This window comes from Echinops telfairi, unplaced genomic scaffold (genome assembly GCF_000313985.2).
Source record: "Echinops telfairi isolate 266 unplaced genomic scaffold, ASM31398v2 ScPeMD7_7468;HRSCAF=8506_0, whole genome shotgun sequence".
Taxonomy (NCBI): domain Eukaryota; kingdom Metazoa; phylum Chordata; class Mammalia; order Afrosoricida; family Tenrecidae; genus Echinops; species Echinops telfairi.
Window position 1 is genome coordinate 52,884,450 of NW_022111369.1, and position 25,677 is coordinate 52,910,126.

At 43.8% G+C, this 25,677-nt stretch overlaps 1 protein-coding gene and 1 pseudogene across 1 annotated transcript in view; both read left to right on the forward strand.

Annotated features, from left to right (window-relative positions):
- The first annotated feature begins 3,944 nt into the window (after window positions 1-3,944).
- Window positions 3,945-4,276, forward strand: LOC101663196 (annotated as a pseudogene).
- Window positions 4,277-11,614: 7,338 nt separating this feature from the next.
- The window catches only part of KLB (klotho beta), a 50,294-nt gene continuing 36,231 nt past the window's right edge, over window positions 11,615-25,677 (forward strand). Inside the window, 2 exon segments of the mRNA XM_004703347.4 lie at window positions 11,615-11,632; window positions 11,635-12,426. Of these exon segments, the coding sequence (XP_004703404.3) occupies window positions 11,615-11,632; window positions 11,635-12,426 (810 nt within the window).

Sequence of the window (25,677 nt, forward strand, 5' to 3'; positions counted from 1 at the left end):
CTCTGGTCTAGCCAGACTTGTAAAGTAGAATTGGGATCATGTTGGTGGCAGGATAGGGGAGGAAGCATTTAGGAACTAGAGGAAAGTTGTATATTTCATCGTTGCTACACTGCACCCTGACTGGCTCGTCTCCTCCCTGAGACCCTTCCTTCCATAAGGGAACGGCCAGTTGCCTACAGATGGGCTTTCGGTCCCCACTCCACACTCCCCCTCATTCACAATTATGTTTTTTTGTTCTTTGATGCTGGATACCTCATCCCTTTGACACCTCATGATCACACAGGCTGGTGTGCTTCTTCCATGTGGGCTTTGTTGCTTCTCAGCTAGATGGCCGTTTATTTACCTTCAAGCCTTTAAGACCCCAGACGCTAAATCTTTTGATAGCGGCACACCATCAGCTTTCTTCACCACATTTGCTTATGCACCCACTTGTCTTCAGCGATCATGTTGGGAAGGTGAGCCCACAATGACATGATATTTTGTTCTTTGATGCCTGGTAACTGATCCCTTCAGCACCTCATGATCTCACAGGCTGGAGTGCTTCTTCCATGTGGGCTTTGTTGCTTCTGAGCTACATGGCTGCTTATTTGCCTTCAAGTCTTTAAGACCCCAGACACTATATCTTTTGATAGCTGGGCACCATCAGCTTTCTTCACATTTATTTATGCACCTATTTTGTCTTCAGCAATCGTGTTAGGAAGGTGAGCATCATGGAATGCCAGTTTAATAGAACAAAGTATTCTTGCATTGAGGGAGTACTTGAGTGGAGGCCTAATGTCCATCTGCTACCTTAATACTAAATCTATAAATGTATGTACATAAATCTAATTCCCCATCCTTATATATAAATATATTTACATATGTACATGCCTTTATTTAGACCTCTATAAATGCCCTTTGCCTCCTATCTCTTTCTTCTATTTCCTTTTACTATCCTCTTGTCCCACTATCATGCTCAGCCTTCATTTGGGTTACAGTAATTCCTCTTGGTTACATTACTTTTCATCACACCCTACCAAGCCTCCTATATCCTCCTCTCCACCGATTTGGCTCACTTGTTGTTCCCTTGTCCCTGGGTTTATTAACACTACTTCCTTTGCCCCCACCTCCCCCTCTCCCATGTCCCCCCAGAACTGTCCATCCCGTTGTTTTCTCCTCCAGATTGTTCATCCAGCCTATCTTATTTAGACAGACCTGCAGAGATAATAACATGCACAAAAACAAAACAGAGCAAAACCAAGCAACAATGTACAACAAAACAACAACAAACCAATGACAAAAAAACAAACAAAACCAAAGAAAAGCTTGTAGTTAGTTCAATGACTCTTTGTTGGCCTTTAGGAGTGTTTTCTAGTTGAGTCTGATGGGGTGCCAAGCCCTGGCCCCAAAGTCTATTTTTGGTATTCCCTGGGGACTTCGTTGCTCTGTTCCCCTTGCTGTTCTTTTGCACACCCTTAGTGTTTTGCCTTGGTGTGGTGGGATCAGATTGGGAGCAATTCCCACACTGTGTCTCCAGTGTTGTCCCCTGTAGGGCTATGGGGCTGGCCCCACTATGAGACACTATGAGGGCTTTCCTCTTCTTTGCTGCCCTTCCACTTTACCAAGCATGAGGTCCTTCTTCAGGGGCTGATCTCTCCTGGCAACATGTCCAAAGTATGTGAGACAAAGTATTGACATCCTTGCCGTTAAGGAGCATTCTGGCTGTACTTCTTCTAAGACAGATCTGGGGGAAGAGAAAGGAAGTGTTACGATGAAATGTGCACCATTAGAAAACCCAAAGGGAAGAGCATGCTTTGTAAGCTGAAAGAACTGAAGGGAGAATTCAAGCCTTGGGTTGGATTGTTGAAGGATTCCATGGGTAAAGCATTAAACAGTGAAGGAAGCATTGAAAGGAGATGGAAGGAGTACACAAAAGCCAACCCAAAGAAACTCCAAACTCGCTGCCATTGAGTTGCTTGTGATTCACATTGACCCTGTAGGACAGAATGGAATTGTGGGTTTCTGAGACTGTACCTATTTACCAGAGTAGAAAACCTCATCTTTCTTCTGTGCAGCCGCTGATGGTTTTGAACTGCTGACCTGCTACGTACACCACCAGGGTTTATGTACACCGAGAAACAGCTCCAAAAAGAATTGGTCGGCAGTTAACCGTTTCAGTGGATCACATCTGATCAGCACCGATAGTCTTGAAGGGAAAAGTCCAAGCTGCACTGAAGGCATTGATGGAAAGCAAACCTCCGGGAACTGACAGAAGAGCCATTCAGATTTTTCAACAAGCTGATGCAACACTGGGAGCGCTCGTCCATCTACGCCAAGAAATTCAAAAGAAAGCCACCTGGCCAAGTAAATGCAGAAACTCCAGAACATTTCATTCATATTACACGTAGGTGAAATATGGCTGAATATAATTTTACAATGAGTACGGCAGTACTTTGACAGGGAACTGCCAGGCAGTCAGGCTCAATTCAGAATGGAATTGCTCAGGTGAAATGAGGGATATCATCGTCAGATAGATCTTAACTAAAAATAGAGAACACAAGAAAAAATACTTGTGTTTTATTTTCTGTTCAAAGGTGCATAACAAATTCTGTGTAACATTGTGAAGCATGGGAATTCCAGAATAGTTCCTCACGAGGAACCTGTAGATAGGCAACAATGTAGTTGTTTGAACAGGACAAGGAGATATATATATATAGTTATAATTTTAAAATCAGGCACAGTGTGTGTCATGGTTGCATCCTTTCACCATAATCATTCAATGTGTATGCTGAGTAAATAACCCAAGCAGCTAGATTATACGTCGAACTTGGAAGACTTATCAGCAACCTGTGATATGTAGATTGCAAGCCTGGCTTGCTGAAAGTCAGGGGAACTTGAAGCACTTACGAATGAAGCCATTCCACTCTATCTGACCCGATAGCCTGGAACACTTCAACCCTGGGTTGTTTTCTGTACAGGAGTCATTTGGGTTCTTAGATTTGCATCTCGTCTTTACCCCCATGCTAGACAGAAACTCGGGACTCTGAAGGCCCATTCACGTTTGCTTCCCATTCCAGACCACCCACCAATGCTGCAGTCTTCTCCGGCAGGATCCATCCCCAGATATTCCCAGAACAACCCTGCTTCTCTCGGCTGCTGCAACAGGGCTCGTTTCTAAGATAGGCTCCTCCAGCCTGGCATCTTTCTGTATGACACGAGATTAAGCCACCCACTCCCATTGAGTCAATTCAGTCTCAACGGGACCCTCGATAGCATTTCTGAGACTAACTCTTCACAGCAGGAGACAGCTTTATCTTTCTTCCGTGGAACCGCTGGAAAGTTAGCCGCTGGAGGTTAAGATCCCAATGCCTTCCCTGTAGCGCATAATAGTCCAAATTAATGCCTCTCCAAGCACCAGTTATTGAAAGCAATGTCCAAGAGACTTCTATGTTTATTTATCTGTCAGAGTTTTCAAGTTCACATCCGTTCTGGACTTTTCATCCCTCGCCTTACTTACATCACCTCCCTACTGCTCTCAAGAAGGTTTCAAGATATTTTCTCAATATTAGATTGGAATCCATGACATCAACTTGAACAGAGTTTTTAATTTACAAGAGGACTTCAAAACCATCATGGGAAAATGGAATTTCCTCGCAAACTTTTGAAGTCCCTTCACATGTACAGATCAACTTATTGGTTGATTGACAAATGTAAAAATAGGCATAGATGCGTTCACACATGGGTTAATGAACCTCTATGTATCCTAGTTCTGTCCATAACAAAGGCCTAGGAGGAACCACAGCCCAGCATAGCAAGTTCCCAGATAATGGTTTCTAAAACTTCCAATTAAAGAACCTGGAGAACCAGTTGATTCCAGGGTGGGGACAGGGAAATCCCGAGATGCCAGAAAGTAAGGAAGTGATCAGAAAGGAAGGGAAGGTCTACGAAGGTTCTTTAGTCTAAAGATGGCAGCCTAGGCAGGGAGGGGCGCCATGGCCCTACTATGAGTATTAGCCAACCCATAGTCAGAAACATTCTCTGGACCTGGGCCTTGAGTAAGCTGAGAGAAGTCTTTGCACAGTTTGGCCAGGTACAGAGGTGCACACTGCCTTTTAACAGAGAGACTGTGGGTTAGAATTTGTTTCCTTCAGATGAGGAGTGTTAGAATCCTCTGCAGCAGGAAAATCATATTGTTAATGGAATAGAGCTTCAGGCTCAAGCTCAGAAGCAAAGAGCTCTACAAGGAGATCAAACAGCTTATGAAGAGAAAGAATTTTTTGAGAATACCATTCCCTAGCAGATAAAATAAATGTAACTCAAACATTAGGGGGGAAAAGAAGAGAACATTTTAAAAGGAGACAAACTTAAAGAACTCCCAACAGACAAAGACGGAACGATCAGAGCGATGTATTTTATAACTACTATCAGAGAATAATGATATACAAACTCATAGGAGAAAAGTAATGCAGCCATAATGACGGCAGGCAAGATCCAATGGATAACATCGGGGTGAAAGGATACTAGTCTAGTCTCAGGCCCAAGACGTTTGTTAATTTCAGAGGGGAAAAAAGTCACCCCCATTGCCCAAGTGAGACATCTGACTTTGACACGGAGTCTTTCATCTCTTAAAGTCGGACTCAACACCCATTGATTCTTGAGGCCTGGTCGGTAACTACCAGCACCTCCATGGACGCAAGACGAGGCTATCTGCTCCCGTAAAGGTTGACAGCCTTACGTGGGGTCACTGTGAGTCCGACTTGACTTGATGGTAGTGGGACTGTTTTATAGGACTCTGTATAGGACCACTGTAAGTCAGAATCAAGGAGTCTGCGTATACTGGGTTTTGTTTGTAAGTTAATGACCCTACCATACTTCATCAAAGAGCTATTTCATGGTGTGTGCCATTAAAGAGGGGGCCCTGGTACAAACCTGGCAATTTTCTCCCATAAAGACCTAAAAACCTGTTGCCATAGAGAGAATTCGGCTTCATAGCGACCCTGGCTGTAATCTTACAAAAGCAGACTGCCATATCTTTCTCCCAGTGAACAGTGAGCTACCACCCACTAAGCACTTAGCACCCAAGCACTTACACGTGTTAGCAAGCAAGCATTGAACTATACCACAAGGGCTCCTTCCTTAGAGATGGCGGTCTGGGAAAGCCCTTGGGGCAGTTGTCTTCTGTCACATGGGGTCGCTATCCATTGGACTCCAATGGACACCTAACACCAATAATAAATAATTAATTGTGAGATGCATTTGTACAAATGGTTCACTAGCTGTCCAATCCCATGAATTCAATAGCAATTTACTAAGCATTGTACTCTAATGCATGAAGCATCTTTGTTGTTGTTGTTGTTAGGTACCATTGAGTGGGTTCTAACACATAAGCAACCTTGCGCATGAGGGAACAAACACTGCCAACAGAAGGAAACACTGCCGGGTCCTGCGCCAGCCTCACGATTGTCCCATTGCTTGAACACAGTGCTTCAGCCCCTGTGTCAATCTGTCTTGTTCAGGGCCTCCCTCTATTTCACCAAGCATGATGCCCTTCTTCAGGAACTAGCTTGTCCTGACAATAGGCTCAAAGTATGTAACACGAAGGCTCGCCATCCAGAAGGATTCTGTGTTAGTCTAGGTAAACTAGGGAAGCAAATCCACAGAAACCCTTATGTATCAGAGGGAGTTTTACATAAAAGGTAAGTGTACATTAAAAAGCATCCCAACCCAGTGCTGTCCAAGCCCATAAGTCCAATATTAGCCCATTTGTCCAACACCGATCCGCCAAGTCCTCCTCCATCTCACAAAACAGACGCAATGACACCGACTGCAGGAGGAAAGCCGAGTCAGTGAACGTGTAAGCATCTCAGTGCTGACAGGGGTCTCGACACCGCTGCTCCAGCACCCAGGGCTGCATTGGGGTAGGTCCATGTGGCTTCTCCTCAGGGATGTCTCTCAGGAAGTGAACCTTGCCAACGGAAGCAGGGAACTGGCTAAGGCAGCTGGTCTGACCATCACAAAGCAAGAGACCCAAGAACTAGAAAGGCAAGGCTTACTGAGCCATTTATCTCTCTGCCCTTCAATTAACCCCACATGTGTTTATCGGCCAGGTTGGCACAATAAACTTGTAACTATCTCAGATTCCTAGGTGGTACACACAGGTAAACACAGGACTGTGAGGGAAGATTGCAGTAAGAACCGACCCACCTGGCGATTGGCTTCCAGAAAAGTGCCACCTTGAAAGCCTTGTTTTGCACACATGGCGGTTGAATAAATTCAGACTCGTAGTAGCCCCATGCAACAGAGTGGGACTGGCTAGAGGTTTCAAGGCTGTACTCTTTATGGAAGTCTTATGGGAAGATTGCCCCATCTTTCCACTGAGTGGCTGGCGGACTTGAACCACCAGTTGCTCAATGAGCAGCCCAGAGCTTGATCACTGTGACGCCTCCTTATTTCTGCTGTTTCAATTCCTCCACTTGTCAATCTGGATCAGGAAATAAATGAGTAACACAATGACATGTCAAGTTGTCCTGCTCTGTTCCACGCTAGACGTAAATCATCGTTTCGTCTAGCGTTTGCACCATGTAAATCCTACTACTCGCTGTTAGCTATTGTTGTTAATCCCTTGCTGTATCTAGCTTGTAAAGTTTCCGTAGGTGTATAGGTACAAGACAATGTAGAGTATATATAGGCTTCTGTAATGTCTGAGGTTTCAGGTATGCATTGGGGATATAGCTTTTACCAGTTTTCATGGAGTTGATTACAGCTCTGGGCAACCTTGAGTGTTTCAGAGTAACTTAAACTGTGCTACAGAGAAGTTTCCGTGGCTGCCTTTTTGAAGTAGAAAATGAGCCCTTTCTTCTGAGGTATTTCAGGGTGGACTCGTGTACCACCCTGTTGTTTAGCAGTCAAGTTCATTTGCATCACCCAGGTAGTTCTTGCTCATTGAGTACCATATGCAACATCTGAAACCCAAAGTCACGGCCACAGAGTTGATTCTGACCCCCTAGGACAGAGTAGAATGACCCTATTTAGATTTCCCAGATTGTAAATCTTGACAGTAGAAAGGCCTCCTCTTCCTTCTGAGGAACTACTAGTGGTTTTGAACCGATGACCTTGTGGTTTGTAGCCCAACTTGTAACCCACTATACCAACAGGGCTCCTGTAATACAGGGGATAAGTGCCAAAATCAAAATATGCTCAGAAAGGGCTGACATCCCTGAATGATGCAAATGGTAACGGAAAGTTTGGCCATTCAAATCCACCCAGAGGTGCCTCGGAAGAAAGGGATGGCCGTCTACTTCTGAAAAATCCGCCATCGAAACCCTGCTGAGCACAGTTCTACTCTGTCACGCACGGGCCACAGTGAGTTGGAATTGACTTCACAACAATTGGTAGAAGGGCACGGGACGGGGATCCACCTCATCCTGAAATTTAGGCATGTGAGGGGCCGGAGGATGAAGATCAAAGGGGCTGAGATTTGAAAGGATAAACCAGCAGGAGCTGGGGCAGAAGGTGTGCTGTGCAGGATATGAAAAAGACAAAATCCTCACTACTGGATCAATAAACGACATCACCCTAAGTGACAAGGAAATTGAAGTTGTCAAGGATTTTATTCTACTTGGCTCAGCAACCAATGCCCACGCTTCTTGATTGAAGCTCCTGTCAAGAAATCAAATCACGTATTATTGCACTGGGGAAAGGCCGCTACCAATGTCTCTAAAGTGTTGAAAAGCAAACATCAACTTGGATGACTAAGGTGCCCCTGACCCAGCAATGTTTTCAATTGCCTCATAGACGTGTGAAAGCTTGACATGCAAAAGGAAGACCAAAAGAAAATGAATACATTTGAATGTGTTTGGGTCAAGAACACTGAATGTCCCCAGGGACGGCCAGAAGAAGGAGGAAATCAATTTTGGAGGAAGTATAGCCGGGATGTTCCTTAGAAGTGAGAATGACAGAGCTTCCTCTTGCTGACTTGGGACACGTCATCAGGAAAAACCAATCAATACAAAAGAACATTGTGTTTGGTAAAGCAAAAATGAGATGCGATAGATTGATGCAGTGGCTGCAACGATGGGTCCAGCGTCCCAGAGATTGTGAGGATGGGGTAAACCGAGCACTGCTTCATTCTGCTATAGATCAGGTCAAATCAGAGCGACTCGGTCTCAATTCACAATAACGATGACAACACACCAAGTCCTCTGATCAAAATTGCTAAACTCTCTGCCATCAAGTCAATGCTGACACATAGTGACACATAGGACAGGGTAGAATTGCCCCTGTGGGTTTCCAAGACTAACTCTTTACTTGAGTAGAAAATCTCATGATCTTCAGTAGGGAACCCGAGAGACATGAATACTGCTTTAAAAAATAAATGTTCACGCTTAAATTGAACAGAGAATACCAATAAACGTTTGTGATAAGTGACACAATAGACAAAGCATGGGCTACGGTGAAAACATAGGTGAGAAAACAAGTATCAAAGTCAAGTTGAGTCTGGAAAAGGCTTCCCAGAGGAAGTCCCTAGGTTTTGGAAAACAAGTGGACATGAAGGGTGGACACACAGCCAGTGGAGAGAGCAGCAGGCGCCCAGATACAAAGAGATGGGTGAGCCGGACGCTGCTGTAGCATTGACTCCAACTCATGGCTACTGCCTGACCTCAGTGGCATGGCCAACACGTACTTGGCAGTGCCATTAATCTCTCCCTTTCAGCTAAAAATAAAAATAGTGTTTATTGAATACTTCATATCCACTCATCTCTGTTGCATATACTTTCCATGTCCTGGTTTATTAACTATAATCACCTGAGAAATTATCGTTAGGTACCATCCAGTTGGTTCTACCTGCCCTGTGTCCAACAAAACCAAATGCTGCCTGGTCCTGCACCACACTCACAATCCTCCGTATGTTTACACATACGGTTATGCCACTGCGTCAATCCATCTAGTTATGTGTTTCCTCTTTTCCATTGACTTTCGGCTTTACCAAGCTTGACGACTTTCTCCAGGAACGAGTCCCTGCTGGGAAGATTTCCAAAGAACAGGCAGGAGACAAATTCTCACCACCCTCACTTCCAAGGAGCATTTGAGTTATACTCCTTCCAAGATGGATTTGTTCATTCCTTCTGGCTGTCCGCGGTGTATCCACCATTCTCCACCAACCCCATCACTCAAAGCCATCAATTCTTCTTCTGTCTTCCTAATTCATTGTTGAGCTTTCGCGTGTATATAAGATGATTGAAGAGACCATGGCTTGGTCAGGCACACCAGCGTCTTTTTCCTTTCACACTGTATCTTTGCAGCAATATGTCAACTGATCTCTTGACTGCAGCTTCCATGGGCTCTGATTGTGGATCCAAGTCCAACGATATCCTTGACAGCCTCAAACGTTTCTCCATTGATCGTGATATTGCTTTGTTAGTCCAGTTGTGAGAATGCAAGGGGGGAATCTCTTCTAGTCGGTGAGCCAGGTAGCCATCTGGGTTAGTTTATTGTGCCAACCTGGCTGATAAATACGTGTGGGCTTAATTGGAGGGCGGAGGGATAAATGGCTCGGTGAGCCTTGCCTTTCTAGTTCTCAGGTCTCTTGCTTTGTGGTGGTCACACCAGGGTGCAGCTGCTTTAGCAGTTTCCTGCTTCGGCTTGCAAGATTGACTTCCTGCAAGACATCCCCAAGGAGAAGCCACATGGACCTACCGCGATGCAGCCCTGGGTGCTGGAGCAGCTGTGTGGAGACCCCTGCCAGCACTGAGATGCTTACACATCATAGTGTGTGTTTTGTGAGATGGAGGAGGACTTTGTGGATTGGTGTTGGACATAGGGGTTAATGAGTTGATGTTGGACTTGTGGCTTGGGCAACACTGGGTTGGGATGTTTTCTTGATGTGCACTTACCCTTTATATAAAACTCTCTCTTATACATGAGTTTCTGTGGATTTGTTTCTCTAAAGTACCCAGACTAACACACCATCTTCCAAATTTCTTGGCGTAGACAGGTGAGCACTTCCAACATGGCATCCATTTGTTGGAACAACTTACATGTGATTTTGTTTTTCTTAGGTTGTTTTTTTTTTTTAACCAATGCCTTTAGTGAAGCTTATTTGAGCAGTAGATATTATTATTATGACTCACTGTACACAGAGGAAACGGGTTCAGAGGGTTAAAGACCGTGACTTAAAACCCATGTTCTCCAATCAATTTCAGGAATATAGATGGTTTACAATCCAAATCATTTGAGCGCATACATTTCACATAAGGTAAAACATAGTTGAGAACCTCACTTGAAAATGTTAAAAGGGTGATACCTGTTTTCATGCACTAGTAAGTGATTTCTCAGTTAAATGTGAATGAATCTGAATAGGCAATAAAGGCAACATAGCAAACGCACACATTTTGGCTCTAGAGACCCAACAAGTTAACTGCTCTGACTCACATTAAGAAGCCCGCCTGGGTCTTGATGAACTGCTCACTCCTCACGGAGACCTGGTGATTGGAACACCAGCGCCCCCAGAGGAAGCGGGGCGGCCGGCTTCCGTGAAGATCTCCGCCTTGGGAACCCAGGAAGCCCTTGGAGACTGGGCACTCCTGCCGCGCTCCTCTGCGAGGGAATCGACTCGATAGCAGTGCATTCGGTTTGGTTTGGTGTTTTGGGGCCTCTTCATTAATATAGGATGTGGAAAATATTACAGTTGCTCAGGTTTGTTTGTTTTTAAAGGTTATTTTAGACTAAATTCTGAACAAGATTTCTTGTTTATTCTTATCTCAGAGCCAGGCTGTCGTGGTTTATTATGTTTTTGTTTTAATATCTGAATGTACTGTATGCTGTCATTATTTTTCAGATTTGGGTTTGGGATTTTTTGTATATGTATATATATGTTTACTTTATTGCCTATCTCTCCTTCATAATTCTTTTAGTTAAAATTTGAGGTTTTAACATCTTAAATAAAACTGAATAGAATTTGTAAATAAAACTACAAAGTATTCAGTGTTTCCCTTTAGAACATACTATACTTGTTCATTCAACTGTTCTTTGAAACCTATCAGTAAACTTGCCTGATTTTTCTCAAAATAGGGCACATATTTATTAAGGTCATTTTTACATGTGCTATAGTGTTTGTGAGGAGTGCTGTTTTCTTATTTGTAACTCTTTGCTAGTGGTATGTAAAAATGTAATGTGTGTGTATACACACATCCATCTATCCATACACATAAATGCAAGATATATACAGGTGCACTGCATTTTTGCATGTGTATGTGATTTTCCCCTTCAAGTAGGCAATGATAAAATGACTATTCAAAAGCTATGGAGAGAGGACTGGTTATTCCAAACAGTCAGTAAAGAATTGGGTCAACAGGGAGCGCTGCACAGAAAACAGGGCATTTTAATCACTTGGATTGGTCGTTTGCTGTGCCCTCGTCACACATTCAAATCATTGTCACTGATACATTTTCATCTCCTTTTTCCATCATGAGCGGGAGCTCGGCGTGTCGGTGGCTGTCCCAGGGCCACCTCCCTCAAATTACGTTGCTCTCCGTGACCCATCCTAAGGCTCACAGTTCAAGCTAATCATTGACAGAGCTTTCCAATCACACGCGTTGACTGCAGCGTTGATAAGCGCGTCCAGCAGTTGTGGCAAATGAAGCCAGGCTGTGCGAGGCAGGACCTCCGGGGAATGAATGGGCTGCAGAGAGCGCACGCTGCAGGAAAACCATGTCCAGCGGGGAGCTGCGGGGGTCTGTCCTTCTGTCCGCGTGGATCCTTCTGCGAGCTGTGACGGGCTTCTCTGGAGATGGCAGAGCCGTCTGGGCTAAATCGCCTCCGCTGAGTCCGGTAAACCAGAGCCAGCTGTTTCTCTATGACACTTTCCCCCCAAACTTCCTCTGGGGTGTTGGGACGGGCGCGTTCCAGGTCGAAGGGAGTTGGGCGCAGGATGGGAAAGGCCCTTCCATCTGGGATGAGTTCGTGCGTACATACCCGACAACTGTCAATGGCACGCAAGCTGCCAGTGACAGCTACCTGTTTCTGGAAAAGGACTTCTCGGCTCTGGATTTTTTGGGCGTCTCTTTTTATCACTTTTCCATTTCCTGGCCCCGGCTCTTTCCCGACGGCGTGGTCGCGGTCGCCAACGCGCAAGGTCTCCGGTACTACAACGCTCTTCTGGACCAGCTAGTGCTCAGAAACGTTGCGCCCGTGGTGACTTTGTACCACTGGGACTTGCCTTTGGCGTTGCAAGAGAACTACGGGGGGTGGAAAAATGAAAGCATCGTAGAGCTCTTCAACGACTACGCCACGTACTGTTTCCAGATGTTTGGGGACCGCGTCAAATACTGGATTACAATTCACAACCCCTACCTGGTGGCTTGGCACGGCTATGGGACCGGCGTGCACGCTCCGGGCGAGAAGGGAAGTGCGGCAGCTGTCTACACCGTTGGGCACAACCTCCTCAAGGTACTGTATACACCCAGGGCAGCCTGGCAACGCAAGCAGTAGGCGCTAGACAGGAACAGGGGGGACCGCACGCCCCTTGGGTGTCAGTGATCCTCTGTGGATGGCAATCAGCTCCACTCGTTGTCAGCCCAAGCACCAGTTCCACCTTCACAGGTCAGATTCAAACCTGCTGCTTTAGAGGAATGGCTGTGTTAAACCAGAGTGCAATCTCACTTGATAGGCGCTAAGCCCGACGAAGCCATCCAGTGTTGGTTTCCCTCGGGCTTAAACATCCACAGGGGCCCCTTAGAGCGTCAGCCATGAGTTAGCTTTCATTTGGTAGAAAAGCAGTTCGGTTGCAAATTCAGTTGTTGCAACCCTTCCCTGTCAGCTGTTTGAGAGTCACTTTCCAGCCAGAGCCTTACCTGTCTGTTCTGTTGTCAGTATTGCTATTCTTTGTGGTACCTAGCTGTGGAAAGCAAAATAAATGTTACCTAGCAAATGCATACTAACTACAGGAGATAAAATAAGTGTGATTCACAGTAGGGGTGGGGTGGTTGCTATTGCATCGCAGGAAAAAAAGATTACTTTTTCTCACACATGCAATTAAGCAAGGCATGTAAAAATCAGAATGAACATGCCGAGTGAGTATTTCCAAGCAGGATATTTCCAAACCCAGAGCTTGTGTGGGGAAATGTGGCAATGGCAAAAAGCAAGAGTGAAAAAGGCCAGCAAAAGAGTAGTTAATGTGTATTGAATGTTTACTGCGTCCGCAGACCCCGTTAAGCCTTCCATGCATTAGCATGTGCCGCCCTCATGCCAACCTCAGAATCTAGGTGCTATTATGATCTCCATTCTAAAGATGGGGAAAGTGAAGCTTGTGAAAGTTAAATCACCCGTTCAAGGTTAGATTGCTGTGAACATGGAACTTGCAAATGACCACATAATTGCATGCTAAATGTTTTTATTTAGGAACTTTTCAAAAGAGTTTCTCAGGAATTTTTGAGAGATTTAGTTTCACACTGATGCTGCCAATAGTTGAAAGCAGGTTTTTGTTTTTTGTTTTTTCAGTCAAATAGATTGCTTGGGAGAAATATTCCCTTCTTGTAGCTTTTTTTTTTCCTTTGTGTAGCTTTAATTTTAAAACTAAGTTTTTAAAATTCTCAAGACAGTACATGCTAGTTTTAAATTTGTTTTGAGTCAGGTTTCAAGTGAAAATACAGAAAGAAAACAAAAAAAGTTAAGTCTCTTGTCCCCTCCCCATCTGGTGACACTCACCTCCAAGAGTCTGTGGAAGATGTCTTATCTATTCCTTTTAAAGTTTCTATACAAATGCAAGCATATGTGTTCAACTTTTTTTTATAAAGAAACATATTCCAAATAGCTGAGAATCTTTTGGTGACCCAGAAAAATGTTAACAATTCAAATTTTCATTTAAAATACATTTCAGTGACTTATTCAAAGCTGTAGAAACTGCCTTTATGATAAAATGAACAAAAGTGATTTTTAAGTAACAAAGAAATATTCCAAATTCAGCTGAGAAAATGCTATGTTGGTTTTCTTTTTAAGGTACTTTTCATTTCTCTCTATTTCAAGATACGCATTTGACTTTAGCACAAAATTAGTACTTCCCAGTTGTCGAGAAAGTTTTGTCTTTAAATTACTGCATTCTCCAACTAGTTTTGTCCATCTTCTTGAAATTTCTAAACTGTGAACCAAACTAATGGTGTGAGGGGTCCCTTGAAATGAAATACACTGTACAGCCCAGTGACTTATAGCCTCAGAGAGCAATTTTGCAATGGTTCAATAGCCTGGGGTGAACTCATTTTCACCCACTTGTTCCCCCCTTTGTTCTTTCTTTAACAGAAAAACAAGTAAATTGCTATTTTATATTGCCACGAAGTCTCTCTTCCTTCATATGCCACCCTGTTACCCAGAAAAAGCATTCTTTCCCCTTGGGTTTTAATCAGCCTTTGTTCCCTTAAATAAGCCTAATATAAAACTCAATTAATGAATAATAACAGACTACCTTCTTCCCCAAATCCTCAGCTACTGAAAAGATTTTTGTCCTGGCTACCGAAGTCATTTTAGTTCTATAGTGACCTTGAACATTCCATCTCAGTTTGAAATCTCCTGGTTTGGAAGAAACCTGAAAGGTTGGGGGGGGGGGGCCTGAAACTGACCTGAATTGAAGACCTGAGCCTCAAGAACAATTTCCCCTGAATGTTCCCCTGACTTTCTAACAGTACTTGGAATTCAATGAAGGTGCATGATCAGACTTGGTTATCATCGTAGTTTGGGGGTCTTGGGTAATGCAAGCAGTCAACATATTGAGCTGCTAATGGAAACGTTAGTGGTTCGAGTTCTAGAGACTCCTCAGAAGAAAGGCCTGATGCTCTGTTTCTGAAAACCCAGCCCCCGAAAGCTCTGTGGAGCACGGTTGCCCTGGGTGCAAACAGGAGCACAGGAGTCAGAATCAACTCCACAGCAATGAGCGTAGTCGTGCCTTAAAAAATGGCCTGTGATCTTTGCAACACCCCTGCCTCTTCGTACCCACATTTCCCAGAATGATATTTCTAACATGCATTGTGTCACTCCTTGCATGAAATCGAATAGTAGTAGCTCCCAGAAATGTTTAGGATAAAGTTCCCAGTTTTGCACCAAGCCTTCTTAAGGCAACCCTTGGCCTCCTTTCCAGACTGCTCCCTGGCCCCTCTCCCAGCCGCATCACTCATGCCAACCCCTTGCCCTCAACGGTCCACCCTAACAAACCCCTGGCAGGGCTCCTTCCTCCGCTCTACTAGCTTACTCCCTCTGGCGGAAATGTCCTCCTAAATGCCCAGGCTTGCCCATCGCATGGCCTTCAAAATTCAGATAGTCACTACCTCTAAGTGATTCTTGATCCTTTGGGGTGAAGTGCCCATCCTGAGGGCTCCCATAAGAAAAGCTTGCTCCCTCATCCCGTCGGGTGCTTTCCCACCTCCCTCAATTAACTGAGAGCCTGAACTTCGTTTGGTTTTATGCTCCCAGCATCTGCAACAGCATTCAGTAGATGTAGGTATAAATATTGGTCGAGTGAATTTAGGATTTCTCTGTTCACCTTGGAGTCAAAGAGTCAATTCCAGGATCGATCTTTGTATTTCATTGCATTCGCCTTCATTTTGAAATATTGCCTATATTCATCCGATGCTGCATTAGGACTTGTTTGGTTGTGTGACAGAAACCAATTTGGCTCGGTGGATGCAAAAAGGAGCCGTTTCTGACTCAGTAACAAGCCACCAGGATAACTGGCCCAGGAACCAGGACACCCCCAAGGCCCTCCACAGGCTCAGTCTCCATGGCCCTGGTGGGTAGATGTCAGTCTCGCCAGTGTAGAGGAAAGACCTCACTCCCCAGTCGGTTAGGCTGTTGTTGTTTGGGGCCGTGGAGTCGGTTCCGATCCACAGCGACCCTGTGCACAACCGATCGAAACACTGTCCGGGCCTGTGCCAGCCTCACAATGGTTTCTGTGTTTGGAACCATTGTTGCCGTCCATTTTAGTTTAGTTTTTTGTTTGTTTGTTTCTTGTTTCTTTTCAATTCCACAGATGGACTCTGGTCTATGTGGGCCATGTCCTCAACCTGCATATCAGCAAAGTCCCAAGTGTCCATGCAGGTGTCCCAGACTCACATCAGTCAAGGCAGTAATGGCATGTGTTTCCTATTTTTAAATCAATACATGCTTGTACACATGATAACTCAACTATATCGACTCCGCTCTTTCAATGGGGCGTTTGAGAGTGAGTACCCGTGACCATGAGAGAGGAGCTGGGTTATGAGACACGTACTCATTCTGCTATGACTTCACTGCACAGAGCCAGCTTCCATCATAGCGTTCACCGCACCACAGATTTGAGTTGCATATATGCGTATATGCATATATGTGCATATATGTTGCGTATATATGCAGATATAAACTGTATATATATAAACTACTTCCTACCAAGATTTGTGAGCCTTAGCATTGTTGGCATTTGGGGTCCGATAATTCTTAGTTGCAGGAGACTGTCCGAGGCTCTATTAGCAGGAGACTTGGCCTCTACCCACTAGAAGACAGTAGTATTCTAACACACACACATACACCCAGATTGTGACCATCAAAAATGTCCCTAGATATTGCCAAAAGTTTCCTCAAAAGCAAAATTGTTTCCTGTTGCAAACCATTGATTTATACCCATAATAAAAAATTGTTAAAATAGGTTAAGCATAAAGAATAGTGAAATAACACCAGTAAATCAGGGGCATGAAAATGGTAATAATTTTACGAATGGATCTCAAGAAAAATGTCAACAGGTCTGTAATTGCATACCCAATCTCAACATCCATTTCAGGTCTCTCAGGGCACTTGTGTGTAAAAATGTTAAAAGGAGAAATAATTTGATGACTGTATCTAGCCAAGCTTTTCACATATGGGAATCAAGACTGCCCTGGCTGGCTTTGAATCGTGAGATACTTGAAAATTTTGCCCCACATCATCTGTTATATAGTCATTTACAAACAAAACATTGAACTTTATATAAAATGTGTCCCTTCCATAAACTGGAATCAACTGCATGGCCAGCGGGTTTGGTTTGGGGTTGAGTTTTCAAGAATTCAAAAATAAATGTTTCAAAGGTCATTTTTATCCATTTTCAATACCATAACATCGTGTTTCACAAAGTGTGTTTGCTGTTGGCTTTTTTTCCTTCTGCATATCTAAATACCCATGTACAATTATTAACTAAAACATTATTTGAATGTTTTCTTTTGAAAGGGAACTTTATGTCCTACCCTAAGTGAGAAACCAATATTTTCTAATGCTCTTAAAATAAATACATAGTATATGTGACACTAAAAACTTTCATCCGTGCTTGCCCTAATGTTATTATCCACACAGAAAGGACGAGGGTTAGTAGCCATGCCACCACTGGGTATGCACACTTCACCAGATTTTAATACGGATTGAATCTGAAGATCAAACAATGATCTCATCCAAAACTTTACCCCCCAAAAAATCTTTTTCTTGAGTGAAATCACTTAAATAGCATGTACTATTTATTAAATTAGAAAATGCCACTATTTGTGCTTTTGGTTACTGAACACTTTAAAGAGTCATAATATATTACATGAATATTTCTAATTCCTTTTTTAAAAAGATTTGCAATACAACTTGTTTAAAAGTGTACTTACATGAAAGAAAATATAAATTTTTAAACCACTTTTTTTGTATACCACACACAGACGATGAAATGACTTTTCAAATTCCTGAGGGGCTCAAGAGATTGCTTAATATGTGAAAGAGGCTCTTAGGACAAGCAGTGTTGAGAAACTCTAATCTCAGTCAAGGCCTCCCTAACTGGTGTCTAACCCTAGGATGAGACTGCATTTCTTCTCTATTTTTCCACTTTTTAAAAAAGACCTTTGTCCTAATATTCTTGCTACCAATTCCCTCAGTAAAGCTTGCACAATGCTGGGCTTATGCTAGGTATTCCATAAATAATTTAAGGGATTATGTTCTATTTAAGGAAGATCTTGCTTGTCCTGGAAAAGATTTAAAGCTACAGTTGAAGAGAAGTGGATTGCAGACACACACACATGCACACACTGGGGCATAAACATCATATAGTCATTTCAAAATGTACAAATCAAATATATGTACCTCTTTTGATTTAAAAATTTACCACTGGAAGCCAATCTTGACATGATGCTAAGTGAAATAGGTCAGACACAAAAGGACAAATACTGCCTGATCTTCACATAGATGATATACCTAGAAGAGACACATTTGTAGAGACAAAAGTGGTTCATTCAAGGGCTGGGGGGAAGGGAAGCGGGGAATTATTGCTTCAGAGGTCCTGAGTTTCTGATTGAAGTGGCAAATATAACTTGGAAATCGTAGTGATGGCTTTATAGCATTTAATGCTACTTCGTTGTACACTTAAAAATAGTGAAGTGCAAACATTTTCATTACGTGGTGCAGTGGTTCCACATTGGGCTGCAATCCTCATGGTTGGCAGTTTGAAACCACCAGCATCTCCTTGGGAGAAAGATCGGGCTTTCTACTCCCATAAACAGTTACATTCTCGGAAACTCACAGGGAGGTCAATGTGAGTCAGCGCTGACTCCGTGGCGGTAAGTTTGGTTTTTTGGTTTGGGATGCGTGCGTGCGTATGTATGTATCTTTTTAAGAGCCAAGCGAAAAAGCAGGCCTTGTTTAAAAACCAAAAAAGATGGGGGGGAAATGTTGCTGTAGAATATTGGCAGCTGAGTGATGTGTACATAAGTGTTCATTATTTTTTCTATTTTTGTGTATTAAGGTAATTTTTACAATTAAAAATAACATAAGATATTGATATTTCCAAATGATATATGAAAACAAGCCATCTTTAGGAAGGACTCGCCTTAAAGACTCTGAAATCCTTAAGCAAACGTTAGTGTTAAAACTGCAAAAGCAGCCACGGAGGAGTCACCACGTGCGTGACGATTAGCTAAGTCCTTTTTGCCAGCAGACTGCTGCGGTTGCCGTCTTGGACAAGAAGATGTGTGCTGGCTTCAGATTAAATGTCATTTTGAAACCTCCTCTTCTGTCCAACTCCCTACCAACACCATGATGGGTCGGTGGAATGGTTTGAAGTGAAGATACCAGGAGTGGCCCTGTTAACTTGATTTGGATGTGGGTAGGTGCCACCGGGTCCGTTCCAACTTCTAACAACCCCGGTTCAAGCCTGTGTGCCATCCCAGGAAGCTTGAGCCCAGGGCCGGAGCCACTCAAGTTGCCAATCCCTCTTGTGAGGGGCTTCCTTTTTTCACCAACCCTTTCCTTCACCAAGCATGATGGCCTCCCTCCAGATAACATGGCCCAAGACGGGAGAAAAACAAAGTCTTGCCGATCTTGCTTCCAAGAGACAGTCTGACTCTGCTTCTTCCCGAACAGGGCTAGTTGTTCTGGAAGGCCATGGTATCGTTCATGGTCTTGGCCCACACACCATAATTCAAATGCATCAACTCATCACCGGTCTTCCTTATTCACTGTCCAATTTTCATAAGCATATGAAGCAATGGAAAGTACCATGACTATGTCAGGCCTTGAAGAGATCGTACTATGCCTTTGCTTTGGGTAAATCTGCTGCACGAGACCTCTTTAAAGTGGTGAAAAGTGAGCAAGTTACATTGAGGACTAAGGTGCACCTTAGCCAAGCCATAGTATTTTCAATCACCAAAAAAAATAACAACAGGGTCAGGCAACTGTAATCCCCAGGAAGCATCTTTACTTTTGAACACTTTAAAGGGGGCTTTGGTTGCAAGTTTCCCAACACAGCATGTCCTTTGACGACGCCTGACTGCTGCTTCCAAGAGTGTTGATTGTGGACCCAAGTTAAATGAAATGCATGACAACTTAAAGATTTTCTTGAGCTATCATATGTTGTTTATCAGTCCAGTTTTGGTTACATAGAAGCAAATTCTTTAAGAGTCGCCTTGAAATTTTATGAAAATTTTCATTTTATGAATTTCTTTCCATAAACCTATGGGAGGACCCTTTAATGCTCTTGTTAAAATCGAGAAATTGAGTTGCAAGAGAATGAAATGCAAAAAAAAAAAAAGAGAGAATGAAATGTCAGAATTAATCTTTGCTAACCTTTTGACTACAAATGTAATCCAAACTTTTATATCACTGAAGGACATAAAAATATTTTTTGGAGAAAGTTAAAATTCTAAACAGTGCTCCCCACCCCACCTTCATCTACCATCTCTCTCCATTCCCTCACCATGAAAGGAAATACACAGAAGAAGGGAAGCTTCGGGACAGAGAATTCCTAAGGCCAAGCAGAGGATCGAGACAACGGTTGCTGATGATTTTTAGACATTATATCATAATATTCTCAATAATTATTACAGAAAAAGGAATATTTTATTGCACCCCGACTGCAGTGTCTGAAACCACACTAGGTACTTCTCCTATATTATCTCACTCAATTCCCACATCAGCTTTTCCATGGAGTTGTTGTTAAGACCCATTTTACAGCTGGTAGACCTGAGGCTTTGATGTAGCTTCCTCAAGGTTGCACAGCTGTTAAGGGTCAAAGTCAAAATTCAAATCGGATCCGCCTGAATCCAAGCACGCAAGGTTTAGCGATCATGTAAATCAGCTACTGTGCTTCCGTGAAGAAGAGTAATTTAGACAGAAAATATTGTAAGGAATGGAAACCATTCCTTGAAACGATGAACAAAGGGAAACTTTAGTGTATGGTTTATAAGAAGACACCTAATTGCACACAAAAATTCTTACTAGAAAACCTCAACATTAGAAAATAATCTATTGAAAGAAAAAGATACATTTAAAACTATTGAACGTTCAGTTACTCTTGCTGCAAAGTAGTAGGGATGCTGAAGCAGATCAGAACTGTCCAACGTGGACTGCCAATAAAGAGTGAATCACAACTAAAAAAAAATTTAGCCTATTTAAGAAAAAATGTCCACCTTAAGCACTGTACTTTTTAAAAGAATGATTTGTTTGAGATTACATGGATAACCAAAACCCAAAGCCATTGCCATCGAATCATTTCCAATTCACTGTGATCTCATAGGGCAGAGTTTAACTGCCCAATAGGGTTTCTAAATCTGTAATATTTTCTCCAGGAACCTCTGGTAGGTTCAAACGGCCAACGGTTTGTAGTCAAGCATTTATCCACAGTTCCGCCAGGGCTTCTTAAATGGACAACAGTAACTCAGACAGAGAGGAGCATTTGAAGGCGCCAAGATGTAAGTGGTGAAATAATAAGAGTAGAGTTAGAAGAGGTGAGACAATGTGAAGTGTGTCAGTACTGTCAGCAATCCATTCGTGGAAACATTGTTGAACAGGCGTTGCTTTGTTGTATACAATGTCACCCACCAAAAATAAATAAACAGAATGAAAGAGTGCATCACAGACGTGATCGAGGGATATCATTACTGACGTCACACGGGTTTGGGCCAAAAATAGAGAATAACAGAAAGATATTTACTTGTGTTAAATTGACTGTGCTTTTGATTATGTGAATCATAACAAGCTCTGGATAATACTGTGAGAAATCCATAGCGCTTAATTATGCTTCTGCAACACTGGGACGTGGACCTCTTAAGAGGCTGTCATTCCAAGAGAACATGCGGATACTACATGATGCAACGTTGGGAAAGGGGTGCCTCAGGGTTGTAACCAGTCACCGCACTTACTCAATCAGAACCACCAGCTGCTCCGCGGAAGAAAGACGGGGCTTTCTACTCCTGTCAGGAGGGAGAGTCTCAGAACCCCACATGGGCAGTTCTACCTGTCCTATAGGTTGCGTCACCACGAGTCACCATGGACCTGATGGCAGTGAGTGTGGGGTTTGTTTTGGCATTCCATCTGTATCCGAGCACATCACCTGAGAAGCTGTACTATATGAAGAAGTACGTGGTGTGAGGATTGGAGAGAGGCTCGTTAACACCCTGCTATGTGCAGGTGCTGGCAAAAAAGACTGAAAGTACCATGGACCAATATAAGGACAAACCAATCTATCTTGGAAGAAGTGCTCCTTAAAGGCAAGGATGGCAAGACTGCGTCTTACATGCTTTGGACATGTTGTCTGGAGAAACCATCTCTGGAGAAGGACATCATGCTTGGTAAAGTAGAGGGGCAGCTAAAGAAGAGGGCCCCCAGTGAGATGGATTGATACCTTCTAAGGATGGGGTCAAGCACAGGAGCAATGGTGAGGAGGCCGCAGGACCGGCCAGTGTTTCCTTGTGCTTCGGGTCACTGTAGGCAGGAACCCACTCAATGGCACCACCAGCCACACACGCCGATGAGACACTGTGTGGTTTGCTGAAAGCCAAGAGGACTGGGAGCTCTATCCTTCGGTATGGAATACAACAACATGCAAAAGTAAAACAATAACTAAAATCGTCAACATTGGACCAATAGGCAACATCATGATAAATAAAAACAAGACCGAAATCAGTGATTCCATGTCACTGAGATCCACAGTCGACATTCATGGAAGCAGAAGTCAAGAAGTCAAGTGACATCTAGTGTTGGGTGTATCTGCTTCAAAAGACCTCTTTAAGCATTTAAATCAAAGCTGCAAAAAAAAATGAAAGATGCCACCTTGGGGACGGAGGTACATTTGAACCAAGGGCTGGTCCTGGCCACTGCCTCCTATGCACGTGGAAGACGGAGGAAGAATGGGCGCAGTTTAGGTACCCGGTGCTGGCGAAGATACTGGGAGTGCCATGGACGCCAGAGGAACAAACAATTCTCCTGGGGAGAAGGGCCGCCGGAATGCTCCGTAGAAAGAAGCCTGGCGAGACTTCATGCCCTGAACTTTGGGCATGTTCTCCGGAGTGACCAGTCCCTGGAGAAGGATGTGTTGCTTAGTGAAACAGAGGCGCTGGCTGCAGCTAGGGCCATCGCAATGACCGTGAGCGTGGTGCGGGACCAGGGCAGTGTTTCCTCGGTCCATAAAGTCGCTGGGAGTCTGAGACTTCGTGGCCCGGAACGATCACAGCCTCTTTCCTTCCTTCCTGAACCCCACATTCAGAAGTAACTCTGCTGGCAGTCGATTCAGCCGTCCGGTGTTTTCTTACAGAATCACAAACCCAGAGTCTAAATGTAATATTATTACACTTTTTTATTATTCCTAATTGACATTTAAAAGTATAATGTTTTTATTATCCTCATCTCTGTCCTAATTTCTCCTGCTATGTGAAGGCAGAAGCTGTCTCATTGATCTTTCTTCCAGGGCCTTGTAGTTGTTAAATACGTGCTTGTAGACTTGAATTTATTTGTTTGTTTATTTTTGATCATTTGATTGAGGACTCTTCTAATGCTTTTTCCAATCCATACATCAATTGTATCAGGCATACTTGTACATGTGTTGCCATCATTCTTTTCTAGACAGTTACTTCCTATGGAGCCCTTGGGATCAGCTCCTCTCCCCCCACCCACCCCCGTCCCCCTGGTGACCCCTTGATAGATTATAAATTATTATTTCCATGTCTCACACCGACCACCGTCTCCCCTCCCCCATGGTTTCCATTATTCTTTCCCTTGGAGGTGGGGGTGTGGTTGTGTGTTGATCATTGTGATTGGTTCCCCCTTCTTCCCCTCCTACCCTCTCCCTTCCCATCTGGTATCTCTCTTCCCATTCTTGATCCTCGGTTGTGCGTGTCGTGTTGGGAACTCTTCTCTCTTATCTACACCTGTGTACCTGCTCCAGTCTAGTCTGAAGTGAGAGGCATCTCTGGGGTCATGATGGTGGGGGTGAGGAAGCCTCAAGGAACCATAGGAATATTGTTTGTTTCATCAGTGCTTTACTGCACCCTGGTTGACTCATCCCTTGCCTGTGACCTCTCTGTGGGGGATGTTCCATTGTCTACAGATGGGCTTTGGGTCTCTGCTCCTACTGGCCTCATTCTCCACCATACGGTTTTGTTTGATTGTTAAGGGTCTTCTGATGCCTGTTACCTGGTCCCAATGACACCTCATGATTGCACAGGCTGGTGGCTTGTTGCTTCTCTGCTAGATGGTCGCTTGTTTTACTTCAAGCCTTTAAGATCCCAGACACTATATCTTTTAATAGCCGGGCACCATCTACCTTCTTCACCACATTTGCTTATGCACCAATTTTGAGTAGACTTGAATTTAAACAAGCAAAGTAAATGGATGAAGAGTGAAGAAAAGGAGAAAATAATAGTGGTGGGTCCAAGGAAGCTTAAATAAACTAAATGACTCATGAGCTGGCTCTTGCTGGTGTGAATAGTGTTCTGAAAGGAGAGCAGAGATGGACATGACCGTGGACGGACCCCCGACTGCAGTGGGTACTGAGCAGGCTGGTGAGGCAGCTGAAGACATAGTAAAAACAATGGCTCCCCATCAGCCTCCCAGAATGTTCTGAGCACCTAGGCACACTGTCACACACAGTCACATGTTTTCCCTGGGCACGTTTTCTGCCAAGTCTGTCGCATAAACCAACCAACAAAAAAATCAAGCCAGTTGCCGTCAAGTTGATTCTGACTCATGGCAACCCCATGTGCACTCACTGGGGTTTTGTGTTGTTGTTATTTTGTTTTTGTTTTTAGCAGATCACCAGCCCTTTCTTCTACAGGGCTTCTGGGTGGTTCTGAACTGCCAACCATTTGTGCCGCCCAACTCCTTGCCTTTTCACAGCCTGTTCCACCACCTTCTCGTCCAAGAGGCAGAGGTGTGTTTCACACCCAAAGTAAACTCACTGGTCAACATTCCAACTCAGAGCAATCCTATAGAGGGTTTCTGAGATTGTATGCCTTATGGAAGCAGACACACTCATCTTTCTCCTCCAGAGCGCATGGTGGGTTTGAACCACCAACCTTGTGGGTAACGGTCCAATGTCTAACCCATAGCTCCTTTAGGGGTCCTTATACTTTAACTTGCATGATGTTCTGGAAGTAGCCAAGAACTAGGAGGCTGAAGGATCACTTCTAATTCTACCTTTGCCACTAACTGAGACCTTGAGCCAAAGTCACTTATGTATTGGGCTTCCGTTCCCTTACCTTCAATAAGAAGGGTAAGAAGGCATGGAATGATCTCTAGGCCCATCCTCTGCTCTTGTTGGCAGTCAAGAAGTCAAGAACACAGAGCTGGACACAGACAGCCTGGTCATGACTCACCTCTAGAAATTCGATGAGTTACCTAACTATCTCTCTCCCTTTTGGTCTCCCCCCACCCCCTATGGCGGGGATGCTAACAGTACCTGCCTCACAGGCAGTATGGGAAGCGAGTGCCCAGCAGATTTGGCAAATGAAGTGCTAGCTCTTAGTAGTATCAAGAGTGTTAAGTTGCTGATCCAGTCTTTTTTTCTGTTATATTTGATACCAGTAGTCAATCAACTTTTAATTATTACATGTCTGAAGAGGGTGTTGTACTAAATGCAACTCAAGCACAACACCCCTGCCTTTCAGCCTAACACTGACCGTGGTGTAAAGATCACCATCCTCAATGTCAACAGTGTCAAGTGCAAGGGTGGTCTCTAAGGGATTCAGCGGTTCTCAACCTGTGGGTCTCAACTCCTTTGGAGGTCGAACAACCCTTTCACAGGGGTCACCTGATTCATAACAGTAGCAAAATGACAGTTAGGAATTAGCAACAGTATAATTTTATGGTTGGGGGATCACCACAACATGAGACACTGTATTAAAGGGTCGCGCCATTAGGAAGGTTGAGAACCACTTAGATTCTGACCGCAGTAAAGACAATATGCCAAGC